At 40.4% G+C, this 26,173-nt stretch overlaps 1 protein-coding gene across 7 annotated transcripts in view; it reads left to right on the top strand.

Moving 5' to 3' along the window:
* Positions 1–26,173, top strand: part of LOC129182783 (ankyrin-2-like) — a 104,857-nt gene that overhangs the window by 45,964 nt on the left and 32,720 nt on the right. For 2 of the 7 annotated variants that reach the window (XM_054779289.1, XM_054779291.1), the window contains exons 4-36: positions 309–332; positions 2,027–2,125; positions 3,518–3,616; positions 3,702–3,800; positions 4,012–4,209; positions 5,683–5,781; positions 5,866–5,964; positions 6,036–6,134; positions 6,340–6,537; positions 6,621–6,719; positions 6,844–6,942; positions 7,075–7,272; positions 7,971–8,069; positions 8,188–8,286; positions 8,368–8,466; positions 8,542–8,640; positions 8,732–8,804; positions 10,296–10,422; positions 10,904–10,970; positions 11,043–11,146; positions 11,390–11,425; positions 13,161–13,385; positions 13,510–13,608; positions 14,483–14,637; positions 14,996–15,207; positions 15,295–15,502; positions 15,592–15,688; positions 15,764–15,992; positions 16,069–16,194; positions 16,280–16,402; positions 16,491–16,523; positions 16,613–16,634; positions 18,368–26,011. In XM_054779289.1, coding sequence (XP_054635264.1) covers positions 309–332; positions 2,027–2,125; positions 3,518–3,616; positions 3,702–3,800; positions 4,012–4,209; positions 5,683–5,781; positions 5,866–5,964; positions 6,036–6,134; positions 6,340–6,537; positions 6,621–6,719; positions 6,844–6,942; positions 7,075–7,272; positions 7,971–8,069; positions 8,188–8,286; positions 8,368–8,466; positions 8,542–8,640; positions 8,732–8,804; positions 10,296–10,422; positions 10,904–10,970; positions 11,043–11,146; positions 11,390–11,425; positions 13,161–13,385; positions 13,510–13,608; positions 14,483–14,637; positions 14,996–15,207; positions 15,295–15,502; positions 15,592–15,688; positions 15,764–15,992; positions 16,069–16,194; positions 16,280–16,402; positions 16,491–16,523; positions 16,613–16,634; positions 18,368–26,011 — 11,386 coding nt within the window. The remainder of the gene's footprint in view (positions 1–308; positions 333–2,026; positions 2,126–3,517; positions 3,617–3,701; positions 3,801–4,011; positions 4,210–5,682; positions 5,782–5,865; positions 5,965–6,035; positions 6,135–6,339; positions 6,538–6,620; positions 6,720–6,843; positions 6,943–7,074; positions 7,273–7,970; positions 8,070–8,187; positions 8,287–8,367; positions 8,467–8,541; positions 8,641–8,731; positions 8,805–10,295; positions 10,423–10,903; positions 10,971–11,042; positions 11,147–11,389; positions 11,426–13,160; positions 13,386–13,509; positions 13,609–14,482; positions 14,638–14,995; positions 15,208–15,294; positions 15,503–15,591; positions 15,689–15,763; positions 15,993–16,068; positions 16,195–16,279; positions 16,403–16,490; positions 16,524–16,612; positions 16,635–18,367; positions 26,012–26,173) is intronic. The other 5 variants (XM_054779290.1, XM_054779295.1, XM_054779292.1 and 2 more) reach the window with 5 other exon arrangements.

Raw genomic sequence — 26,173 nt, forward strand, 5'->3', positions numbered from 1 at the left:
CCCCTCTGCCCGATTGTATTCAAACTTTCAAAGAAACTAAACAGCTTGCTTGAGGTAGATGGGGTAAAAGGTCATGGGGTGATTTGCAAGGAATACGCACCCTCATCCAGTCTCTCCTGTTGACTGTTTAAATGATAATATGGCTGAGCCTTTTTAAATGTGCATTACCGTTGTCTGCCTTGTCTTTCCCTTTTGTTTCAATGTGGTCCAACCTTATTGACTTATCCTGTGTATTTTGTGGTGGAGAAAGCTCTTTCCCTAACAACCCAACACCCTATCCCCCCTTCTTCTCTATGCCTACTAACCAGATGATGGTCAATAGAACCACAGAGGTACACCAACTGACTCATCACCGCTCTACTTAATTCATTTGACCATCTCTTCAAGCTTTGTTGTTCCCTTAATTTAGCCAGGACTTGTGTAGTCATGCATGATAGAAATACAGTATGTACCAATATGAATGCATGCATTATACCCCCCAGCATGGCTTATACTGTTATATTAATATATACCTTCAACGTTGATCACCATAGGTGAAGGTTTAATCGGTTTAGGAAAACTGCACTTTTTTGGAATTTTGCCCATCATCCACAATCCTTATGTGAGACATGAACACATCTTTCTCTCTTCTGTGCATTCTAAGAATTCCAACAAAACAAATAAAACAGCTAAAAAGAAGCAGCTAAGAATGCATGTAATGGGAAAAACCTATTCCGCCTATACAGCCTTCTGAAAAAAGCTCCAAAAAGCGCCAACAATGCCCCATTTACATATAATGTGACGTGCATATTAACCAAGCTACAGCGACATTGTTATTATTATCATTAACAATATCACGCCGATCGAACTACGTTACTGGTGTTACGTTACGTTATTGACACTTTGCCACACCATACCGGCTAGCTACTAGCCGGCTAGCGACTAGCTTCACCACACACTCATCCACAGCAACTCTCAATGCCTCAGGCCACTACCAAAACGTAAAGCTACACATTGGAACTACCACTACTGCTGCTGTTTTTGCTTTTCAGTTTGGAAAAGTTAATGCTAGGTGTAGGCGTCCGTTTCTATGTTGCTGTGTCAGATCAATTCGCCCAGGAAGGAAGTTCCGGTAATGCTTAAAAGGACCAAAATAAAGTGAAGTACTGTAAGTATTTACATGTTATCATGAATGTACCTGTTACTACATGGTCACAGCATTTATATAAAACCATAAAACCTTGTTGGAGGTTTTTGGATGTGTTTTTGTAGCGGTCTTTGTAGGCGGCATAGGTATGTCGCATTACGTGCAGGAATGAGCGGTCTCTTTTTATCTGTTTATATATCTTTAGAACGCACAGAAAAGAGAAGGACATGTGTGTTCATGTCTTACATAAGGATTGTGGCTGATGGACAAAGTTCCAAAAAATGTGCAATTGAAGAATTGAATATTTTACTAGCAATTTGCTCACATTTTCCTCTTTTTCTCGCCATCACCTGCAGCATGCATGCGTACATCAAAACCCGATGATCTTGCTGTTTTTTTACAATCTTTAAGTTAACTCTGTTTCTTAATTAAATTGCACCATGTCTATCAGAATGGGAAGGTAAGGAGTGAACCATATACGACTGACTGTACTTTAGATGTGTTTGTAGCTTAGAGCTTATGTTGATAGCCATCAATGTCCATTTGTCTGTCAGCAAAGTTCACATAGTGAGTAGTCGCTTTGTGTAGCTTCTTTTTTTTCCGTGTGTGTTGTACACGCTTTGACTTTTTTTCACCAGTATGGAAGAAAAGAAAGGGTTGTGCATGCATTATATCATGAATGCTCATTTTTTTATAGTTGGAATTATGTCAGTGTGTTTTTCTTTTTAGCATGTCGCCTTACGGTAATGCAACTTAAGTAGAGTCAGGTTTCTGTTCTTGTGCCAGCAGTCTTTGTTTTTCTTTATTTCCATTTAGTTTGTTTGCAACTGTTCTCCTGTTTTCACCTGCTGTTTCCACCGTTACTCCCTCTCTCCTCTCCTCTCCCCCTATCTCAAACAGAGTGGTTTCACCCCTCTGCACATCGCCGCTCACTATGGCAACGTGAATGTCTCCACCCTGTTGCTGAACAGAGGAGCCGCTGTGGACTTCACAGCAAGGGTAGCCGCCCTTTTCCACTTTCTCTAATCAAAACCAGACACATAATTGTGTGCAGCCTACAGCCTGTGTATTTTAACTCGCAATAAAACCACTGGCATTGTCCTGCCGGATGAAATATTTGACAATTTAATGTACACCACCATACCATATTTTCTGGACTATAAATTGCCCTTTTTGTCATAGTCGGCTGGTCCAGCGACTTATTGTCAGGTGTGACTTGACTTAGATATGAAATATATCATTTAAAATGTTTTTAAACGTTAATTCATACCGTCATGTACCAAGGACTGAACATTACCATCAACAGCCACGAGAGGGTGCTCTGGGCAAGCGACATCGAGGATGAAAAAAATCAATGGATTTAGTGATGTCGAATGAGATTGGGAGCTTGGGGAACTTGCTTGCTGGTTGGACTCGCTGGATTTTTATGTTAAAGGGGACTTATTTTACAAATTTTCAGGCCTTTTTATTGAGTTCTGGACTTCTATAGAGCAGCTACACACGATAACCCGCACAGAAAGCTTTCTAGATCTTCCTGACACTGCACCTTTTCTTGTGCACAGGACACTGATAAATTGTTACTTACAGCTTGCTGTTCTAACTCTGCAACACAACCAAGTAACGTTGGAAAGGCGTCGGACTTCAGCAACAGTTTGGCGGATAGTCCAGCTTCGCATTGGCCCATGTTCGCAAAACAGTCCCGTGTGAAATGCCATTGACAGATGAGCATATATTTCTCTTGCTGGCCGGGAATCAGCAACTCCAACCACTTCTGGCTGATGCTTGCCTCTTTAGGCACACCCGAACAAACATTTCCTGGGAGCCATACGTGCTAACACGGTGAACAGAGCAGAGCGTTAAATGTCTCTTCTTGGTCTTTTGTGTGAAATTTTTGTGAAATAAATTTCTAAATAAATTCAACCTGTAGTCCAGTGCGACTAATATATGTTCTTTTCCTCTTCATGATGCGACTTATGCACCCGAGGAACTTGTATATAGTCCGGAAAATGCGTTAATTGGAATTATGGAGTGTGATGTACCAAATTTCTCAGAGATGTTCATAACCACAGATAAGAATAATTTTCGTTTTATTTGAATTAAACCTGTGACTAATAACCCCCTGTGTTTTCTCCGTTCCTTTTCTCACCTTTTTGCATTGAATTGTCACCAGTCTGTTTGCTGGTTGATGCATTCTTAACCAAACAGCATGTTCTTTTTTTGTGTGACATCCCATTCCCTGAATTGAAATATTAAATTGTCATATAAAAACAATATCCAAGCAAAACATTTTGGCAGTTTAAAGTAAACAACAAGGCAGCCTGAGAGTCACTTGCTGTAAATGTACGGTAATAAGTCATATCCTTCCCATTGTTCTCTCACTTGTCCCATTAGAATGGAATAACACCTCTACATGTGGCCTCAAAAAGAGGTAACACCAATATGGTGGTCCTGCTGTTGGATCGAGGAGCTCAGATTGATGCTAAAACCAGGGTAAGTGTGCACAAAATGGTAATTTGTTGACAAACTTGATGTACCAGTAGTTGTTAATGATCTATACTACGGCATCCTCTCCCAGGATGGGCTGACTCCCTTACACTGTGCAGCCAGAAGTGGGCATGATCCTGCAGTGGAGCTGCTGCTGGAGAGAGGAGCACCCATCTTAGCCAGAACCAAGGTATCATAGTCATCTGCAATCTGACCCATGAAATTATAGATACTATGTGTCATTATTAGGTACACCTGCACAAACTAATGAGATCCAATATGTGTCAAATGTATAAAAAAATCAGTGGAGCTCAGACCTTTAGACGGGAATTGCAGTGTAGCACTGCACAGCATCATACTGACAGCTGTTTCTTATATAATGCTTACCTGTCTTCTCACAGAACGGACTGTCCCCGCTGCACATGTCAGCCCAGGGCGACCACGTGGAGTGCGTGAAGCTGCTGTTGCAGCACAAGGCGCCGGTTGATGACGTCACACTGGACTACCTCACAGCACTTCACGTCGCGGCCCACTGCGGCCACTACAGGGTCACGAAGTTGCTGCTGGACAAGAAGGCCAATCCGAATGCGAGAGCACTGGTATGCAAACATATATAGCTGCCCCTCGCCACTTTGCGGCTTGAATCTCACGGCTTCACTCTATCATGGTTTTTCAAAAATATATTAATTTAAAAATCATGCGGTTTTGTGGTTGAATACAGTCTATTATTAGTCAAAACGTGCATATTTACGATTTTTTTTGCCTAAATTGAGCATTTTAAAGCATAAAATGGATAAATGAAGTAAAATACAAATATAAGGCATTCAAAAGACACATTCAGAGACAGAGATTCTACACTAGTCAGTAGGTGTCAGTAATGTTACTGTAATGTTTGGTGAGAAACACAATCACCAGACTTGATCGCCAGAACAACGGGCACAATAATCCTGAATAAAAATCCCTAATAAAAACACGGGCTACTGTTGCTACCATAATCCATGGCAAGATGAAACTGAAGTCTAAACTCCCAACGTCACTTCCTGCCCGTCACTCACTCTTCTCTCCAAGGGAACACATTTAGTGTACAGCAACACACACGAGCATGAGTCTTATTTATGTCTTATTTATGGTTTATTTGGCTCTTGTATTGTCTACTATACAGTTGTCCTTTGTTTATATTGGTTCCAGACCCGACCGCAATATAGGATTCAATGTTAATAGATTTAATATTTTGTATTTAGAGCATAGAAGATCTGTTTATGACTTTCTAAATACGTTTTTTAACATTATTAGAGCCCTGTAGACATGAAATAACACGCCTATAGTCATCTTTACTCTCCTATTATTCATTGTTTACAACACATTGCACAACTCTTATGCTGCAGGGACTCAAGACGGTCGCTAGCTAGCAAGCCAGCGAGCTAACAAGGTAGCGAGTTAACCAGATAGCCTTGAATTTTCCTGCTAAACTTAAGAAGCCAAAAATGTACCACTTCCACACGGAATGGGAGGATAACTTTTTTTCACTCTATAATGTTTTACATGCCATGGCTGACTTCATGCAGTGTTAAGGTAATGTAATGTAAGATAATGTCCCAGTATTTTTCATGACTGCCGCCTAGTGACCAGAATACTCAATATCAATTGTATTTCAATATGTTTTGACTAATAATAGACTATAGTTTACCATGAAACAGCAATCATTTATTAATGAATTAATTTCTGAAAAACCACGGTATCGCCAGGGAGCAATAATTGAACCGCGATATTATGAGAGACGACTGTATTGGGTAATACAAGCGTAAAGGTGACTATAGGGGTGTTAGTTAATGTCTAGAGGGCTCTAATAATGTTAAAAACTGTATTTAGAAGGTTGTTGACATGTTTTCTATAATCTAACTATGAAAGTATTCAATTTATCAATAAGGAATCCTACTTCGCAGAAATTTACTTCTCACAGTCGGGTCTGGAACCAGTTAACTGCGATAAACAATGGATTACTGTACATGTATACCGTACATAACTAACACAATGACACTTAAGTTTTAAACGCATCTTTCTGCATCTACCAGAATGGTTTCACACCCCTACACATTGCCTGTAAGAAGAACAGGGTGAAGGTGATGGAGTTGTTGGTGAAATACGGAGCATCCATACAGGCCATTACTGAGGTGAGACACTTAGAACACCTCAAATTTTACTGGCTGACTAGATGAGCACGTTATCCCAATTGTCCTTGTGCTTCTGTTTTCTAGTCGGGCTTGACTCCCATCCACGTTGCTGCCTTCATGGGCCACCTCAACATTGTTTTACTTCTACTGCAGAATGGTGCCTCGCCTGATGTCCGCAACATTGTAAGTTTTGGCTTAGGTGTGGGGCTAGAGTTTTGTTTCGCATCGTGACATCCGATCTTTGCTGTATAAAGCGTGGCGAAACCGCTCTGCACATGGCAGCTCGAGCAGGCCAGATGGAAGTGGTGCGCTGTTTGCTGAGGAACGGAGCGCTGGTGGATGCCATGGCCAGGGTGAGTCAGTACCGACCGTATTGCTTCTCCTCATGAGCATACACTAATTTGGTACACCTGTATAGTGTCAGGAAGATTACATTATTTTTGTACTCAATTAGAGTATGTAGGTGTGCCTAATTTTGTGGCAGTAAGTGTACATCCTGCTGCTCCCTTTTTGATTCTTATCCGTTCTCATGCTCTCAATGTCATCCCTCCACCTCAGGAGGACCAGACCCCTCTCCACATTGCGTCCCGTTTAGGGAAAACAGACATTGTCCAGCTGCTCCTCCAGCACATGGCCCACCCAGATGCTGCCACCATCAACGGCTACACTCCCCTTCACATTTCAGCTAGAGAGGGCCAAGTGGAGACAGCTGCCGTGCTGCTGGAGGCCGGAGCATCACACTCGATGGCCACTAAGGTGTGTGGCGAATGGGCCAGATGCTCTCATACATGACCTCAATACATTTGACGACATTTACATTCTGGTTTTCCCCACTACAGAAAGGATTTACTCCATTACATGTAGCAGCTAAGTATGGAAGCCTTGATGTAGCAAAACTACTACTACAGCGCAAAGCACTCCCTGATGATGCTGGCAAAGTGAGCATTATTTCCTTTGTTTACTATTATGTATGTTTTTACAGAAAAATGCTACGTACAAATTGTTCCATAGCTCCATTGTTCCATAAATCCTGTAATGAAATATCTTCACCTTCTGTTCTAGAATGGCCTAACTCCGCTCCATGTGGCGGCTCATTATGACAACCAAGAGGTGGCGCTCCTGCTGCTGGGCAAAGGGGCATCACCTCATGCGACTGCAAAGGTGAGGCCTATAAAAATAACATTAATGTTTTATGGCTCAACCTTTTTAGTCAGCATAAGCCTTACGTTTTATTGCAAAGTTGTGGAGTGTTCTTGAAGATGCATATAATAGTTCACCTTTCTTTCTCTGCAGAACGGCTACACTCCCCTTCACATTGCAGCCAAAAAGAACCAGACTACTATTGCGTTATCGCTGCTGCAGTATGGCGCAGAGACCAATGTTCTGACCAAGCAGGGAGTCAGTCCTCTTCACCTGGCTGCACAGGAGGGACACGCGGAGATGGCCAGCTTGCTGCTGGGCAAAGGAGCTCACATCAACACAGCAACCAAGGTACAATAAATATTACTGAGTCAATGCACCATCATCGAACCTTTATTAACTGTACAGGCAATGTTTTTCAAGTAAAATTTTAATACTCATAACTGTTACACAACTGTAAACAGAAGTAAAAAGGGAGATGACTGTGCTTGGGAGGTGAGTCTCTTCACCTAAAAATTACATTTTTTAATTTTTATATTATTGTTGCTCCAGCCATATTGTACTGAGCAGCCATGACAGAGACGTGTACCGATTTCCAACTTTGTAATAAGTGCTATTCCCTGTTTTATGGTTATCATCACCCTTTTCATCTTTGTCATCACTGGTACCCTTCTGCAGTAGTATAAAAAATTGTGATTTTTTTTTTTTGAAGGTTTTGGTCAAACTCTATTACTATATTATTACTACTGAAGAGTTTACACGCCATTTAACCATCCATCCATCTATAGATATTAAAATCCAGATCTTCCGGATCTCCTGACTATGCCACCGTGTGGCGTTATTTAACCATAATCATTAATTTAGTTTACCTAATTTTGAACTTTTTTTCCTTAAATACCAAAAGCAACATCATGGACAGTAACATAATGATGCAAAGAAGATTTTATGGCATCTCCTGAAGATCACAGTACTTACAAAACGCCTAACTAAATGTTAGTAAGCCATGCAGCCACACAGTTTACTGATTGGAGTGTCTTTGTGTGTTACAGAGTGGACTGACGCCTCTGCATCTCACAGCACAAGAGGACAGAGTCAGTGCTGCAGAAGTATTGGCCAAACATGATGCCAACCTGGACCAGCAGACAAAGGCAAACAAGTGCTTGCTCACTAACAAATATGATGAAAACATCATCTCAGTGAACTCACAGTAAACAACAAACCATGCAGTGAAGATCTTAATATAACACTCTTTTGTCTACACATCAGCTTGGCTACACACCTCTGATAGTAGCCTGTCATTATGGAAACGCCAAGATGGTCAACTTCCTGCTACAGCAAGGTGCCAGTGTCAATGCCAAAACCAAGGTAAGATCCAAATAGCTGTATAAATACGCCTTTCTACTGTAGGTGTCACGGTAAACAAAACCATCACCATCTATCCTGCAGAATGGATACACACCACTCCACCAGGCAGCACAACAAGGGAACACACATATTATCAATGTTTTGCTGCAACACGGGGCCAAACCCAGCGCTACCACAATGGTGATAAGAACAGAAAAACCAACTGTTTTGTGAGAAAAAAACAAAACAAAACTGAATGATGTGTTCTCATCTTAGAATGGAAACACAGCCTTATCCATCGCCAGACGTCTGGGTTACATCTCAGTGGTGGACACACTCAAAGTAGTCACTGAAGAAGTCATCACTACCACAACAGTAGGCATTTAAATTGTTTCATCCTTTAACGCTAAATTACACTCCAATGTTTCTCTATTATCTGATTCTTCTTTCTGACTTTGTGTGTCAGACGGTCACAGAGAAACACAAACTCAATGTGCCAGAGACCATGACGGAAATACTTGACGTATCTGATGAAGAAGGTGAGGAACCTACTGCACAGTTGACGCTTGATCTTTTGTTCCATTATTCTCCACGTTTTCCATACTGTGGTTCCATACTGTAGCTTTGTAAGTCTAAAAGAGTTGTGTTTCTTAGCTCTGGGGCTTGAAGATGACTTTTGCTTTGAGCTGGAAGGTACTGCTGCAACATGGCTGAGTTAATCTAACTGCCTGGTGTGCCCACTTAAACTAATATGTGTTATCTACTATTACCAGTTTGTAAAATTGGTGTTTGTTCTCCTCCTTTTTAACCACAATATGTTGTTTCTTGAATTATATAAATACAGATGGTCCTCGGGTTCGAACGAGTTCCGTTTCTAGGCTGTGATGTCAGTCAAGTTTTGGTGTAAGTCGGATCTTATACCTAAATCAGAGGTTGGCAACCCGTGGCTCTTCAGCCTCCTTGTTGCAGCGCCCACATCAAGCTCTGTGATTTTATTTTTTTTAACACCGAAGCAGAGGAAATGTGCGTTTTCGAAAAGAGTTTGAAATATCCGACTCACACTGCGTTCTGACTGCTGATTGTATGAGCAAGGGAAGGGGACAGTTTGTTCAGCCAGCGAGAAACTAAAAAGTCATCTTAACAGTGTGCTACCCCCGTGGTAAGCATGAATACGTCCCTAAAAAGAAAAATATCGGAAGAAAATAGGGAGTTTAATTCTGAATGGATATACAGTATATCCCTTCACTGCCATTCAAGCTGGCTTATCCACCCGTGTGCTTGATCTGTGGTGAGAAATTGGCAAACAACAAAAAATCTAACGTTGAAAAGACATTTTTAAAACCAGCACTTAGAGTTTTCTGAAAAGTACCAAACTGCAGATGGGCGTAAGGGAGCGATTTTGGATCTACTACGGAAGGTTGAGCAGAGCAAACATACTTTCAAGAAGTGGATGAAGGCTCCCAAGTGAACTCCAGATGCTATAGCCTTGTGACTGCACTGGAGATTGTAAGGAGGAGGAAGCCATTCAAAGATGGGGAATAAATGAAAGAATCGTTCATAAAAATATCACAGTATTTATTCTCCAAATTTAAAAAATTCTGTAAACGATATTGAGCAGACACACTGATATGCAGGTTAGGGTTCGGGTTAGGGTCTTGAATGGGTTGAGTGTTTACGGACCAAAATTAAGTTTTTCATTAATTTATGGGAGTGCGATGTAACAACAAAACACTGCAACCCAAGGACCACTTGTATAGTTATTTTACTGATATTGAATATATATTTTGAATATATATTTTTTGTCTTTGATTTTGGTTAAAAAAATACGGTATATTTCCAATAATGGGTCTTGAAAAAGGTTGTATTATATTCGGGGTTGTCTTACATTTGGGTCACTACAGTAGCTTTAGACTTCCTGAACTAACAATCATAAACACAGCAGACTCACAATAATAAACTCCTGTTAGCTCAGGAATCATGCAAACACAGATGGAGAACTTCCTTACACCTCAAACATGTCTACTGTGCAGGTGAGGACACAATGACGGGTGACGGCAGTGAATACCTGAGAGCAGAGGACTTGCGTGAGCTTGGAGATGACTCTCTGCCAGGACACTACTTGGACAGCTTCAGCTACATGAGCCACAATCTGGACAGGTACCATCGTCACCTTTTACTTTTAACATCATAGCACACGTACGGTAATGACTTTTAATTACAGGTATATACAGGTGCAGTTCAATGAATTCGAATATCTTCTATCTATCTATTTCAGTAGCTCAATTCAAAAAACTAAACTTTTATATTTTATAGAGTCACTATGTACACACGGAGTAAAATATTTCAACTAAACATTTCTTAATAATTTTAATCATTATAGTTTACAGCTAATATAAAATAAAACAAATCCAGTATGTCATAACATTTAAAGAATTGTCACAGAGTTCAATATTGTACAGGTAGTCCTGTGACGTAAGTTGAGTTTTGGTTTATCTGAGTTGTACTCCTGAAATACCTTTTGCACCATATTCTAAATAATTGAGATGCACCTGTATATATAGTTATAAAACACTATATATAGTTAGTATTAGATGTTATCTCCACAAAGTATTAAATATGTACCATGCTCTTCAAACAGGCCTCAGCACCAAAGCTTCCATCAGAGGGATGACATTCTTATTGAGGATATGATCACAAGCCACCAGGTCAGCGCAGGCCATATTTTGAAAGAAAATAACGCCCCTTTATGATAATTTAAGACAACCGTTTGTCTTTAGGTGTCAGCTCTGTCGAGAGAGCACGAGAAGGACTCGTTCCGCCTGAGCTGGGGGGCCGAGCATCTTGATAATGTGGTGCTGTCCTCCAGCCTGCTACACTCCGGGTATGATGACCCTGGTTACTGGTGGCACTGCAGCTAGGCTTATCCATGTTTGTTGGTCATTATAAGTTGTGTGTGTGTGTATATGTCACTTACACATTTTTACTTTGTGTATTTTAATTTCTCACTTGAAATCACTCTTTTAATTATTTTTCTCTTCTTTTCTTTATCGTCCCGTTGCTTCTGTGTGCACACACTCGTCTTTTGTGATCTGTGATTGCGTGTGTTGTTGTATTTTGCTTCTAGCAGTTCGTCTCCTTGCCTAGACCATGACAACAGCAGGTGATACTCTTTATTTTGCCTTCTCTTTATGCCTCCTCTCCTCTGTCTTCTTTCTTACTCATCAGGCTTTATTGATTAATAATCAACGTTCCTCCATCTGCATACTGCTTAACGCATGCTTTGATATTGCACGAGTTTGTATGTTCCATCTTGTTAACTGTAGATGTCCTAAATATTTTTCCCAGATCAGGTAATTACAGCTGATTGTAATTTGATGTGTTGTATATTGTATATGTGACACGACACTCACCAGAACCTCTGGTGAGGTGCAGGTACAGTGTATCTTCACAATATTAATACAAATAGCACAATAACTAGAAAAGTACATTTCACTCGCTACATTTACTATAAAAAAGGTCAGTTAGCATAATTGATAATGCGGCTTATAGAGGTAAAAACCATTTATTCCTAAAATCACAATTAAAATTTGCTGATCTAGTGAACTTTCAAACAGCTAGAATTATGCATAGAGCAAACAATAACCCGTTACCCAAAAACGTAACACAATTCTTCTCAACAAGAGAGAAGAAATACAACCTTTTAAAAAAAAGTACATTTAAAACACTTATATGCAAGAACAATGCTCAAAACCTTCAGCATATCAGTATGTGGAATTAAATTATGGAACCGATGGAGTGAAGAACTCAAACAACGCACTAAAATGAGCGATAGTACAAACATTTGATGTTTAGTGTTAGTTGTTATAACTGTTATATAATGTATTTACAGTGATTATAAACCCTGACTCCTATTGTACCACACTGTTATACTGCCTATGTGTTTTAAAATTGGGAAAGAGTACATTTGGAATACAGGAAGTGAACTAATTGATGCAATTGATGTGAAACAGTGAGGGGGTAGGATTAAACAAGCTTTGCTTCTTCCTATACCTTTTTGGACATGTGGAACTGTGAACTTTACTATATGATGTATTGTACCAATACCAATATAATAACATCCAATAGAAGATCTGTATCAAAACTGTTCAATGCTCAGTATCATTTTTATTATTATTATTGTTAAATTATGTGTGTGTGTGTACCTGGCCATTAATTAGATTGAAATTAGCAGAACCAATAGAGATATTTTTCATGAAGCAGCATTTTTAATTTTTGTTTTGGATGTTGTCAATAAAAGGGTGACACAAAAAAGTCACCACAACAGTTTACTGTCAACAGTGACTTACGCTAACAACAGCAAAACAGGTCCAGAGTCGCTCAGACTGAGACACTACACATTCATTCACCTTGGAATTTAACACCATCAACAACAATCCATTGAAAAATATTGTTGTTATAAAACATAAAATGACAAAATATTTCATTCTTCATAGTACTTAATGCAACATCGCAATAACTTATATGTCTGCGTTATGGAGCAGTGCAAAGTCTACCTTCAGAGTGTGTGTTTATTTCATAGTGACACATCATCTCCAGCGTTGTGGTTTTATCATCAGTTTGGTAGAACTGTGACCGCTTGAACAGCCTGAAGACTACCTGTTCATGCCCAGTGATTCTTGAGAGAATCTTGTTCTTTGCTTGCCATGCTTGCAATTGGAGTGGAATGAAACCGAAAGTGACAACTGTTGCCATGAATGATGATGCCTTTCTATTGATAATGATGGAACTTGCTCCCTTTTCCAGTTACATTGTCTGCATGGTGTTTTAATAACCAAAAAAATGATTATACATCATCTCCTTTTTTATGCTAATTTTGTCTTGCACTTTTCTTTTAGCTTTCTGGTCAGTTTCATGGTAGATGCAAGGGGCGGGGCAATGCGTGGCTGCCGTCACAACGGCTTGAGAATCATCGTCCCACCAAGGAAGTGTTCTGCACCCACGAGGGTGACATGTAGGCTGGTAAAGAGACACCGCCTGGCCTCCATGCCCCCAATGGTGGAAGGTGAGGGACTGGCTGGTCGCATCATCGAAGTGGGACCCACCGGAGCCCAGTTCCTGGGGTAAGTGTGTGTCAGAGTGTGTGCTTGTTGGGGTGTGTGTACAGTAAGTATCTGCGGGAGTGGTTTTATGCTGGTGTGTTCATACTGTCTTCTTCACTCCTTCCTGTGCTGCTCACTGGATCAGTAAGCTCCACCTTCCCACGGCTCCGCCCCCTTTGAATGAGGGCGAGAGCCTGGTCAGTCGCATCCTGCAACTGGGTCCTCCAGGAACCAAGTTCCTCGGGTAGGACCATGAGTGGCGGCCCACCCTGCCACACCCCAAAAATCTGGTCACATGATTACCAATATTTTTCCACGTTTCCACGTTGTTGTTTTTTTACGTTGCCTAAGTTGTTTTGTGATATGACAGTATAATTTGTCTGAACAAGCCACCTCCATGTCCAAGTTAAACATCCGAATTGAAAGCTGTGCTGAGGATGAGCTTGTGTATTATTCCGAGGGGTGTCACGAGATCTCATATCCAAATCATGTGCACTCACAGAAAGTGTACTTTGCTGCATCGCAAAAGAGATGCTGCTCTTTAGTACAGTTAAAAAATTCTTTTATGACTCGGTTAAATTAAAAAGTCTGTTTGTCCAGTCATATATTTTTTCATTGTACTTTGCTTAAAAATGTTGAAATCTCGTCTCGTCTCGTCTCTTTAACTGATTGCCTCGTCTCGCCCTTAATTATTCCACTTCCTTAGTTTCAATCGAGTGACATAAAAGTGTCTCTTCATTCAGCTTCCTTCTCACTACAGCTCCATTGAGGAATAAAGTGGTACCTCAAACAAACCCTCCCATACTTGTTCAGACTAAAATTATGCCTTTTTGAACTGCACTTTTGAAGCACAGGTCTGAAATGTGCTGATCTTTTGCCTGATTTATTTGTTCTTGATTTTATTGTTATCCTCATATTTTCTTTTATACAATCCCAGATATTGTTTTGTCGTTTGTTACTTGTTAATGCACAGTGTGCAAACATAAAACTAATGTTTCAAAAAGTGTCTTTGTGAATGTTTTCTGTTACACGCTGCATGATTTCCACCTGATATTATTTTAAAATGTATAACTCGACTCATTAATTACTTACTTAATTCAATATATTGCTTCTTGTAGGCCTGTGATTGTGGAGATCCCACATTTTGCTGCTCTAAGGGGCACTGAGAGAGAGTTGGTCATCTTGAGGAGTGAAACTGGAGAAAACTGGAGGGAGCACCATTGTGATTTCACTGAAGAGGAACTCAACCAGATACTTAATGGCATGGATGAAAGTAAGTGATCTCAATGAGTCACTGATGTTATACCAATCTTGTGGTCCCAGAACGCTGGTTGACCTGCAATCTGTTTGGATAAAGAGACAAATAATGGAAATCAAGAAAGTAATGGAAATAATTCCATTGGTGACGAATTCTGGTAAAGTGTACAACCCTGGGGTACTCAAACGTCAAGGTTCCAGTGTATGTTAGTGTTGTAGCACTCAAGATAGGGTTTGGTCACCAGACCGATGTTGTTCTTGACTTGGTCTTGCATGGCTTCAGTCTTGGTCTTTACTGGAGCTTACTTTTTGTGGTTATGACTACAACAAGAGTGTACAGAAATGATCCACACTGTATCCCATGTCACTCACAGAACTGGATTCCCCCGAGGAGCTTGAGAAAAAAAGAATTTGCCGCATCATCACGCGAGACTTTCCGCAGTATTTTGCTGTGGTGTCTCGGATAAAGCAGGACAGTCATCTGATCGGTCCAGAGGGCGGCGTCCTCAGTAGCACTCTTGTTCCTCAGGTCCAGGCCGTCTTCCCTGAGGGAGCCCTTACCAAGAAGATCCGAGTTGGGCTACAGGTCTGTACATTACTGAACTATTTGGTTTTAGATCCTGTGGTCCAAATGCTGACACATTTTTGCATTTTGCATTGGCCCATGTTTAAGGCTCAGCCCATTGAAGTGGACGTGGTGAGAAAGATCCTTGGCAACAAGGCGACATTCAGTCCAATTGTCACACTGGAACCAAGAAGACGGAAATTTCATAAACCAATCACCATGACAATCCCTATTCCCAAGAGTTCAAACAATGAAGGGCTTGGATCAGTGTATAGCGGGGAGACGCCTACCTTACGTTTGCTTTGCAGTATTACAGGTATGTCCACGTACAGTACATGTATGTCTTTAGAAACATTAGCTACATGTTTCTGGCACATGAAGCACAGTAAATGTTGTTTGTTTCAGGAGGGACAACACCAGCTCAATGGGAGGACATCACCGGCTCTACACCACTTACCTTTGTTAATCAGTGCGTTTCCTTCACTACCAATGTGTCAGCAAGGTAAAGCTATTAAGTGTCGAAATGCACCTTAGTATGAACACCCTGCTAACTTGTAAGCGTCATTCATCTTTTTAGGTTTTGGCTGATAGACTGCCGACAGGTTCAGGATGCTGTTAGTTTTGCCTCTCAGTTGTACAGAGAGATCATTTGTGTCCCATACATGGCCAAGTTCGTCATCTTTGCAAAGACTTTAGACCCCATTGAGGCACGACTGCGCTGTTTCTGCATGACCGATGACAAAATGGACAAGACACTGGAGCAGCAAGAGAACTTCACTGAAGTTGCTCGTAGTCGAGATGTTGAGGTACAATGTGATGAGACGGGCAGAGTTTTTGTTAGTGTGTTCATAGAATGACAACACTTGTCATATTATCGCTTAGGTCCTGGAAGGAAAACCAATATTTGCTGACTGTTTTGGAAATCTGGTGCCTCTTACCAAGAGTGGACAGCATCATGTGTTCAGCTTCTTTGCTTTCAAAGAGAACAGATTAGCCCTCTTCATTAAAGTACGCCAACACAAAAGGTTTTGCATGTTTAAAATTGCAACCAATGTTCTCAGAGACTTAATGATGTTTTGGAATTGATGCACAGATTAGGGACACAGCACAGGAGCCGTGCGGCCGCCTTTCCTTCACGAAAGAACCACGCACATACCGCAGTCTGAACCACAATGCAATCTGCAACCTTAACATAACGCTGCCAACATACTCAAAGGTCAGTGAATTTCATTTAATCAATTTTTTTAACCTGTAATTTCTTTGTTAGTTAGAGTTATTGCTGTCTGTTTTATTCCTTCTCAAAGGAGTCTGATTCAGACCAAGATGTGGATGATGAGGTAATTTTAAAAAAATGTCCTTATGCAGTATTACAGTAAAGAATTAAATATTGTTCACATAACTATAATTCATCTACTTTCTCATGCAGAGTGAGAAGAGTGACAAGAAATGTAAGTCAAGATTTTATTTAATTTGTACTCTAAAGGAGTTGTTGTTTAAGATATTGTTGACATATTTTTACACATTACTGGTGATCGGTGATCATTGGGCAGAAACTTCACATTATATAACACATTACATTGTAAAATTTGTCTTCTCATTTATTATGACAAGTACAATGACACCATTAACACATAATAATTGGTCATAAAGGTTGTGACATACAATAGTAGATAAATAAAACAAATGCACGAGCGAAGATCTGCACTGTTTGATATACCCCTGCTTTGTTACTTTGCTCTACTAACACTTGGGGGATATGGGACTGGCAGCTATGCTATGGCTCGCTTATTTTTCACTTTGCCTAGATCCTCTATAGTGGCTCTTTCTTTGCCTCCCTTTCTCTTTCCATTTGTGAGATTATTGTCAACAATATGAAAAATACAGATTTTGACCAATATAAACGAAGGTCAATGAACAATTTTGTTGTTTTGTACATGAATAATCTACAAAAATGTGTTTTTTGTTGTCTTTTAAAGTGCTTGCTTTATTTAGGTTTAGTTTTATTTACTTTATCTACCATCAGAGCGAGGGGTGTAACGGTACGTCATAATCACGATTCGGTATGTACCTCGGTTTTAAGATCATGTTTCTGTTCATTTTTGGTACAGTAAAGGAACAAAATGCAACACATAAAACTGTTTAGTTTTTGTGTAAACAACTTTAATGATTTTTCAAATGAAACCTAAAAACTCCTGTCAGGTAATTTTCTAACAAACATAATTCTGAAAACAACGTTTCCGGAAGTGCAGTGATGCGGACTCTGGTTTATTCTTAGCACTGTTGCTAGCCATGACTTCAGTCTCCAAAGACTGGGCAGCACTGTATTTGTTTACAGAGTAGACGCATGAATACATGACTAGACAGTTACACTTCCTGTCCCTCACTTAATGTGCTCCGTGCGGGAACTCAGTACACCTTTGTACCTTTCCAAAAAATCCAACAATGAATACATGTGCCGTTACACCTCAGTTCAGGACACAATACATTATTTATTTATTCACTACACTAAATATTCGTATTTGATATAAAAGACAACACTTCTCACCTCAACAAGCATAGATTACGTTCATCAGTGTCATTCATTCAACTGTGTTTTATTTACTTGTTTTCTCTAAGTTTGTTTTTATTTATGGCACTTAATAGTGGTCACAAACCAGATCATACCATGATTGAAAAAAACTGATTTGTTTTTTAGTTCAATAATCAGATAAATCTCTCTTTGACTTGACTTAACTCCAGACATGACTCTCCATGTCAGTAGCAATCTTGAGAGAGTTTGTTTGTCAGTTGTTCATTCCTGTCCTTTTGTTCCATATAAAGTTGTGCTGTTTTTTCTATGTTGTTTGAGGGTTTTTTTTGTTTGATCTGTATGGCAATTTCATTTGTCTGTTTTTTTTTTCATTTTTTCTTACCTAAATCGGGATACTATTATCAAAGTCAGCATTCAAACTTTATTTTACTTCTCTTGGCTTTGCTGATGCTATTGCTGCGCAACTCCGCTCTGGGATCACTTTTTCATGTTTTTGGTCTTTCAGGACTTCCTTATTGTCTGTCCTATCAGTCTTTTCTTTGATCTCTGAACTCTTCCTGGATTTTAATGGCATTGTCTTGATCACAGTTTTCTGATGTCTCTCTTCCCCACTTAATTTGTCCCTATGTCCTTTACCCTTTCTAACATAAGATGACGAATCTGAATCGATGGAGACGTTCTCACTGAAAACTAATCAACCTCTCGACCCTGCAACTCTTGCAAGCCCTGACCTTCTATCCGACATGTCTGACATCAAAATTCCTGTCTTACTTTCCGAGCAAGTGGATCGCTTCATAAATGTGGACACGGATGGTGCTAGATGGACAGAGGAAACTGACACTCTGGCTAAATATGACTTCAGAGAAAGGCACCAAAAGTTTGGAGAGATTGAAAGTGACCGGATTAATAACACTAAAGAGCAAGAAGGTGGTGGTGGAAAGGCAGAGCAGCTCTCAGTATTTGAATCCCAGGCTGTGAAACTAAGGAATGTACCTGTTGAACAAAAGCACACATTAAGTCAATCTGCTACACAGGACAGAGACACGATAAGGATGGACTCTTGCTTCAGCATAGAACGTATGGGTGATTCTCAGGAGTTCCAAGATACACAGCGTATTGTGAAGTCTAATGGTAAACAACGGCCCCCAGATATCAAAAAACCTATTCGGAGGAAACTTCGAGACAGAGAACGTTCTAGATGTAGTAGCTCAGAGGGAGAGCTGGAAAGGATGAGCTCTGAGGAGTCTTTAGACGGTGATACTGTTCTTAATGAGAGTGGTCTTCTTCTCACGCCAGTAATGGATCCACCAGCTTCTCCTCGTGTGGTTGAGACACCTATAGGATCAATAAAGGACCGTGTTAAAGCGTTACAAAACAAAGTTGAAGAGGAGGAACAAAAACATGATGTGGTCCTGATTTCAAGATCATTTGTTACCACAACAAAAATGGAGGGTGACATGCCACAACTCCCCAGCGTTCCCAAATCACCCAGATCTCAGACAGAAAGATTAGAAGAGACAATGTCTGTTAAGGAACTGATGAAAGCATTCCAGACCGGTCAGGACCCTTCAAAGAATAAATCAGGGCTTTTTGAGCATAAAGCATTGCCTTCTTGTGATTCCACTCTAACAAGCGAACCAGCAGATTCTGAAGATAAATGGGGCACGGACCAAAGGCCTACACAGCCATCAAAATCTCAAAGTCATAGCATTAGAGTTCTCCATAAGAATGACTTTCAGGGAAGTGACAGAAATCAACCTATAGGCATACTTAAAGAGACCTCTCAGGACTCACTGTTAATTTCAGATGCATATGTTGGAAAGACAGTCACTTTTTGTGATGATGCGGGGATTCACCCTCGCAAAATGTCAACTGAGTCTTCAGAAAAAGAGAGTATGTCTGTTAAGGAGCTAATGAAAGCATTCCAGACTGGGCAGGACACTTCAGAGAGTAAACTTGGGATTTTTGAACACAAATCCACTGCTCCCTCAAGTATTTTACCACATGGATCAGTCATTACCAATGAAGCAGCCAGCACACAGGCAGAAAAATCACAGCTCATTTCGAATACCGATTGTATTGAAAACCCAGTAGACAGTGTTTATACAATTCAGCATGGTGATGGAAGGATTAGTCCTCAGAGAGATGTGTTGCCAGGCAGAGGTCTGGGTCTGATGCAAGGCGAACAACAATCCATTGGTACTGGCATGACTTTATCTGAAGACTTGCAGATAAGCCCTGACCGCAGACCTTCTGAAGACTTCAGTGCTGACATAAAGGCTGAGCTAGAAGATAGTCCGGAGTACCAACTATTCAAGCAAACATCCACAGCCGTGGATGTCAGCAATCAGCGAGAGAAAGCCGGTGAAGAAAGATTTGTTGATAGAGTATCAATCTACAGCCCATTAGGAGAAACTGTTTCTGCTATTGAGAATCAAAACATGATTGATAGTAAGCAAAGTCCAGAAAACATGGCTGAATTTTTTGACAAGACTGTTGACATAAGGACACTGCAATCCAGGTTCATAGTGAACAATGAAGGACATGTAGTTACCCATCAGATGAACAATGACAATGAAGTTGAAGAAATGACAGTTGAGGAACCACAACTTGAAGAAGTCTACATTCATAGGAAAACAGATAAGCAGTCACCCACAGCAGCAAAAGATATGTCAGGGATGGTTTACTCAATGAAATCTGACTTACAGCAGTATCTACAAACCAGTCCTGTAGCAGATCAACCACCAAAGGACAATATTATTGACCAAACTTTTAAACAAATAATCTTAACGAAGGATAAAGAGAAAGACATTCACTCATGTGCCTCTGGGTTTGGCACAGAACATAAACATTTTGGAGAAACTGTTACAAGTGGAGACAAAATCAGGACACCCTATTCCAGTTTGGGAGAAGACTACCAAGGACTTGCAAGAGCCCATCAGATGAACACTGATGAAGAAATCACAGTTGATGAACCAGTACTTGAAGAATTCCACATTGGCAGGAAAATTGATAACAAGATTCCAACAACAATGAAAGACATGTCAGGGTTGGCGTGCTTAATGAAAACTGAATTGGATCAGTGTCTAGGTACAGGCTTTGTAGTAGATCGACCACCACAAGAGGATATCACAGAAGATGTTTTTGAACAAATTATTCAAACAAAGGAAAAACAGAAAGGCATTCACCCATTTGCCTCTGATAAATTTGGGTACAGCACAGAACGTACATATTTTGAAGAAACTGTTATAAGTGGAGACAGAATCAGGACACCCTATTCCAGTTTAGGAGAAGACTATGAAGAACGACCAGCACTCCATCAGATGAGCACTGATAATGAAGAAATCACAGTTAATGAACCAGTGCTTGAAGAAGTCCACATTGACAGGAAAATTGATAACAAGACCCAAACAACAGTGAAAGACATGTCGGGTTTGGAGTCCTTAATGACAACTGACTTGGATCAGTGTCTTGCTAGAGGGTTTGTAGCAGATCGACCACCACAAGAGGATATTATTGAAGATGTTTGTGAACAAATTATCCAAAAAAAGGAGCAAGAGAAAGACATTCACCCATTTGCCTCTGATAAGTTTGAGTACAGCACAGAACATACATATTTTGAAAGAACTGCCATAAGTGGAGACAGAATTAGCACAACTCATTCCAGTTTAGGAGACGACTATGAAGGACACATGAACGCTGATAACGAAAAAATCACAGTTGATGAACCAGTACTCGAAGAAGTCCACATTGGCAGAAAAATGGATAATAAGAGTACAACAACAATGAAAGACATGTCAGGGTTGGTGTCCTTAATGACAACTGACTTGGATCAGTGTCTAGCTACGAGGTTTGTGGCAGATCAACCACCACAAGAGGATATTATCAAGGACATTTTTGAACAAATTATCCAACCAAAGGAAAAAGGGAAAGACATTCACCCATTTGCCTCTGATACATTTGGGTACAGCACAGAACAAACATACTTTGACAAAAGTCTTATAAGTGGAGTCAGAATTAAGACAGCTCATTCCAGTTTAGGAGAAGACTGTGATTTGCGAGAAGACTATGAAGGACTACCATTAGCCCATCAGATGAACGTTGATCATGAAGAAATCACAGTTGATGAACCACTACTTGAGGAAGTCTACATTGGCAGGAAAACTGATAACAAGACTCCAACAACAATGAAAGACATGTCAGGTTTGGAGTCTTCAATGACAACTGACTTGGATCAGTTTCTAGCTACGAGGTTTGTAGCAGATCAACCACCACAGAAGGATATTATTGAGGACAATTTTGAACAAATTATCCTAACAAAGGAAAAAGAGACAGATATAGACACAATTGCCTCTAATATGTTAGAGTTTGTCACAGAACATGTATATTTGGAAGAAACCGTTATAGGTGGAGACAGAATTAGGACACGTAATTCCAGTTTGGGAGAAGACTGTCATTTGGGCAAAGACTATGAAGGACTTTCAGTGGCTCATCACATGAACACTGATAATGAGGACATCGCAGTTGATGAACCAGTACTTGAAGAAGTCCACATTGGCAGGAAAACCGATTACAGGACCCCAACAACATTGAAAGATATGTCAGGGTTGGAGTCCTTCATGGCAATTGACTTGGATCAGTGTCTAGCAACAGAACTTGTAGCAGATCAACCACAACAAGAGGACATTATTGATGAACATTTTGAACAAGTTATCCTAACAAAGGATAAGGAGAAAGACATTCAGATGTTTGCCTCAGATGAAATTGTGTTTGGCACAGGACATAAACATTTTGAGGAAACTATTAAAGGTGGAGACAGAAATAGGACACCTCGTTCCAGTTTGAGAGAGGACAATGGAGAACTTGCTGTGGGCCCTCAAAATAACACTGACGATGAAGAAATCACAGTGGATGAACCACTACTTGAAGAAGTCCACATTAACAGTAAAACCGATAACAAGGTTCCCACAACAGTGAAAGATATTTCAGAGCTGGAGTCCTTCATGTCAACTGACTTGGATCAGTGTCTGGCAACAGGGTTTCTAGCAGATGAACCACAACAAGAGGATATTATTGAGGAACATTTGGAAGAAATTATCCTAAGAAAGGATAAAGAGAAAGACACTCACACATTTGCCTCAGATGACATTGTGTTTGGCACAAAACATAAATATTTCCAAGAAACGATTAAAAGTGAGGACAGAGGACTTGCAGTGACACATCATCTGAACGCTGATAATAAAGAAATTACAGTTGATGAAACACTACTTAAAGAAGTCCACATTAACAGCAAAACCGATATCCAGGCTTCCAGAGCAACAAAAGATATGTCAGGGTTGGCGTCCTTAATGACAACTGACTTGGATCAGTGTTTGGCTACAGGGTTTGTAGCAGATCAACCACAAGACAATATAATTGAGGAATGTTTTGACCAAACTATTTTAACAAACAAAAAAGAGGGGAAAATATACCCATTTTCTTCTGACATTAAAGACAAGACTATCTTTGTCTCTGAGCGAGAAAACATTCATGCAAAGATGGAAAATCGTTCATTTGAAATGAAAGATAAAGACGCTGAGAATGAAGCTAAAGAATCCAACTATGTAAATACAGAGCTAACAGTCAATGATATAATACAAGATATTGGTACACTTAATGTCCAGAGGGGAACTGAAGAGGGATCAAGTGCATTTGAGGAACATCATTACTTCACTGAAGAGGTACCTCTAACGGAGGAATGGGTGGGGCAGAAGCCTTCTTATCAACTCTCCAAAAATGTAAAGGAGATGTCAGGCATGATATCCCTGCTAAAATGTGACTTAGACCAATACCTCATTGATAGGCCAGTGGCACATGAGGCTCCACAAGAGGACAATGTCCAGGACAAATTTCAACAAGTTATTATTGCCAAAGTCCATAAACCCTCTTGTGAGGAGACAGCAACAACAGTGTTTGAAAACGTGGAAAACAAGCAAGATGGTCAGACACAAATGCTGACGGATATTGTTGAAGTCAAAGAGAGGGATATGTCAGGTATGTTGTCAGTTCTTGGTAGTGAATTAGAGAAGTGTTTCAAAGACAATCACATGGAAACCCGAGAAGATACAATAAGTGGAGCAGCAATCACAGCAATGCAACCTAGTGATGAATTAGAGAAGCCAATGCACCAAGTTTGGATTGAGAGAAAGGCCAGACAGCAGCAGTGTATAACTGAACAAGATATGTCAGGCATGGCATCACTGCTGAGTTTTGACATTGACCAATCTTTAAAGGAAGAGCCAGTGATGACGCAAGGCCATCCAGAAGAGGAGGTGGTCCACGAGAGCTGCAGACAGGTTATAATATCAAAAGACAGAGAAACATCCACATTTTTGCCAGTTCCACATTTTAGCAGCTACAGTGAAAGTACTGTAAAAATGACAAAGCCATATGAAACAATACGTGAATGCAACAATGACTATAAAGATGACAGTTTTGGTACCATTATCTCAACTACACCACAACGGCCAGCTGATTTAAAGAACTTAGACACTGTGGTTTTTGATGAATCAGTTAAAGAGCTTTATCCACACGACTCGCTGGAAGCAAGTCCTGTTGTGGAGGACATATCTTCAAAGAAATCCCCAGACTCCATTGAACCAAGCCCTACCAGAAAATCTCCTTGTCCAGACTCTCTTGAAGGAAGTCCCACTCAATCAGAGAAAATAGAAGATCAAATGTCGCACAAGGCAGCTGTGTATGAGGATTATGCATCACAGCTAAAAGCATGTTTGGATTATGATACAATTATTTGCATGGATGGCAATGAGCCCAATGAGTCAGAAAACATCACACAAATGGAAGGAGACAAATATTTCACATTTCATGAAGATGACAGTGAGGATCAGTCCACCAACAAACAATTTACTCCAGAAGAGGAGATGTTTAAAATGGCTGCAAGGATCAAAACTTTTGAAGAAATGGAACAAGAGGCTAAAACCAAGAGGGACACATCCTCATGTGTGCCATCACAGACAGGAATCACAGAAGACTCGTTCCCAGACTTACAAGATAATCCACTCCAAGATAATGGTTCAGATTCTTTTACTGAACCTCTGGCTATAGTGTCTGCTAAAGAAACCAAATATGATACACCAAGTTGTGAATATTCTGTAGCCTTCAGTGAGCAAGTTGATCTGGCAGAGGACAGAAAAAAGCTTGATAAATCCCCTGTTCAAACACCAATTGATGACAAAACCCCAGATCAATTTCAGTTTGAAGAGGGAAAGCTATTTGAAATGACCAGAGGGGGTGCAATTGATCTGACAAGAAGTACTGATGAAGAGGCTGAAGGATATGCATTTTTTCAAGTAGAGGGACATCCAACTGAAGTTGTTTCAGAGGAAACTGGAGGGGAGCAAAACACCTTGTCAACATTTGATAAAAGGTATTCAGCTGCAGAGGAAATGCTACAGAAGACAAGGGATGACAAAGTTTCAACTCCCAAAGCCAGAACTTTCCTCCCTCATTCAAGTGACAAGTCAAAGGGTGATAAACATCTTTCTGAAGCAGATCTTGGCAGCTCTACAGAAGTTCAGCTTGGCTCCCCCAGTGGCTTGGAGAAGCTGACCATTATTCAAGGTGATGATGAAAGCTTTAAAGGCCTTGGTGAAAACTACCTTGACTGTACAGTAGCAGCTCTTCAGTCAAACACAAACATAGTGGACCAATCTGCATACTCAAAGCAGAGTTACAATTCCTCCTACTCCTCCCCTGATGAGGATGATGACGATCATTGTTCAGTAATTGAGATGTCCTTTTTGGGTGCACAGACTATTATTAATCAAGGCAGCAAAGCAAATGAATCTGAACCTGATTTGGCTGCCAAAAAGAAGGATTCATCCATGAATCGCAGGACAAGATCTGAGACAGATAGTGGCCCAAGTAAAGCCTCAGATAAAAATAGCAGGAGTTGTTCTGAAAGCAGTCAGTCCACACATCAATCCAACCTGTCTCTGGCCAAACCTCTCCTCTCCACAAAACAGAAACACAAAGAAATCCGTATCTGTAACGCTGAAGAATCATCTGTTTCTTTGGATACTGATGACATAAGCAGCTCAAGTCACAAGAGCCCAGATTCTGTTATTTTTACATATGACATGCCAGCCTTGAGTAGTTCAGATTCAGATCCCATTACGGCTGTGCACCCGTCTTCTAGTACCGTGGATCTATTTGAATCTAGGCCTACCTGGGATGACAAGGTGGAAACACAGATGCAGAGAATCACCGGGGATCAAACTTCACAATGTACGGCAGGTATGGCTAGATTTACATGAGCTTTTTTTTCCCTCAGCAGCAACTTCTCTTTTCTTCTTTGTAAGAACATTTTGCCATCACGTGTGTGCATATTGTGGTGTTTTGCATGTTGGTGAGTTATTTGGTCATCTCATGTGTGTCTATGTGCTATCTCAAGATTCA

Source organism: Dunckerocampus dactyliophorus, chromosome 6, assembly GCF_027744805.1.
Source record: "Dunckerocampus dactyliophorus isolate RoL2022-P2 chromosome 6, RoL_Ddac_1.1, whole genome shotgun sequence".
In the NCBI taxonomy this organism is placed as follows: domain Eukaryota; kingdom Metazoa; phylum Chordata; class Actinopteri; order Syngnathiformes; family Syngnathidae; genus Dunckerocampus; species Dunckerocampus dactyliophorus.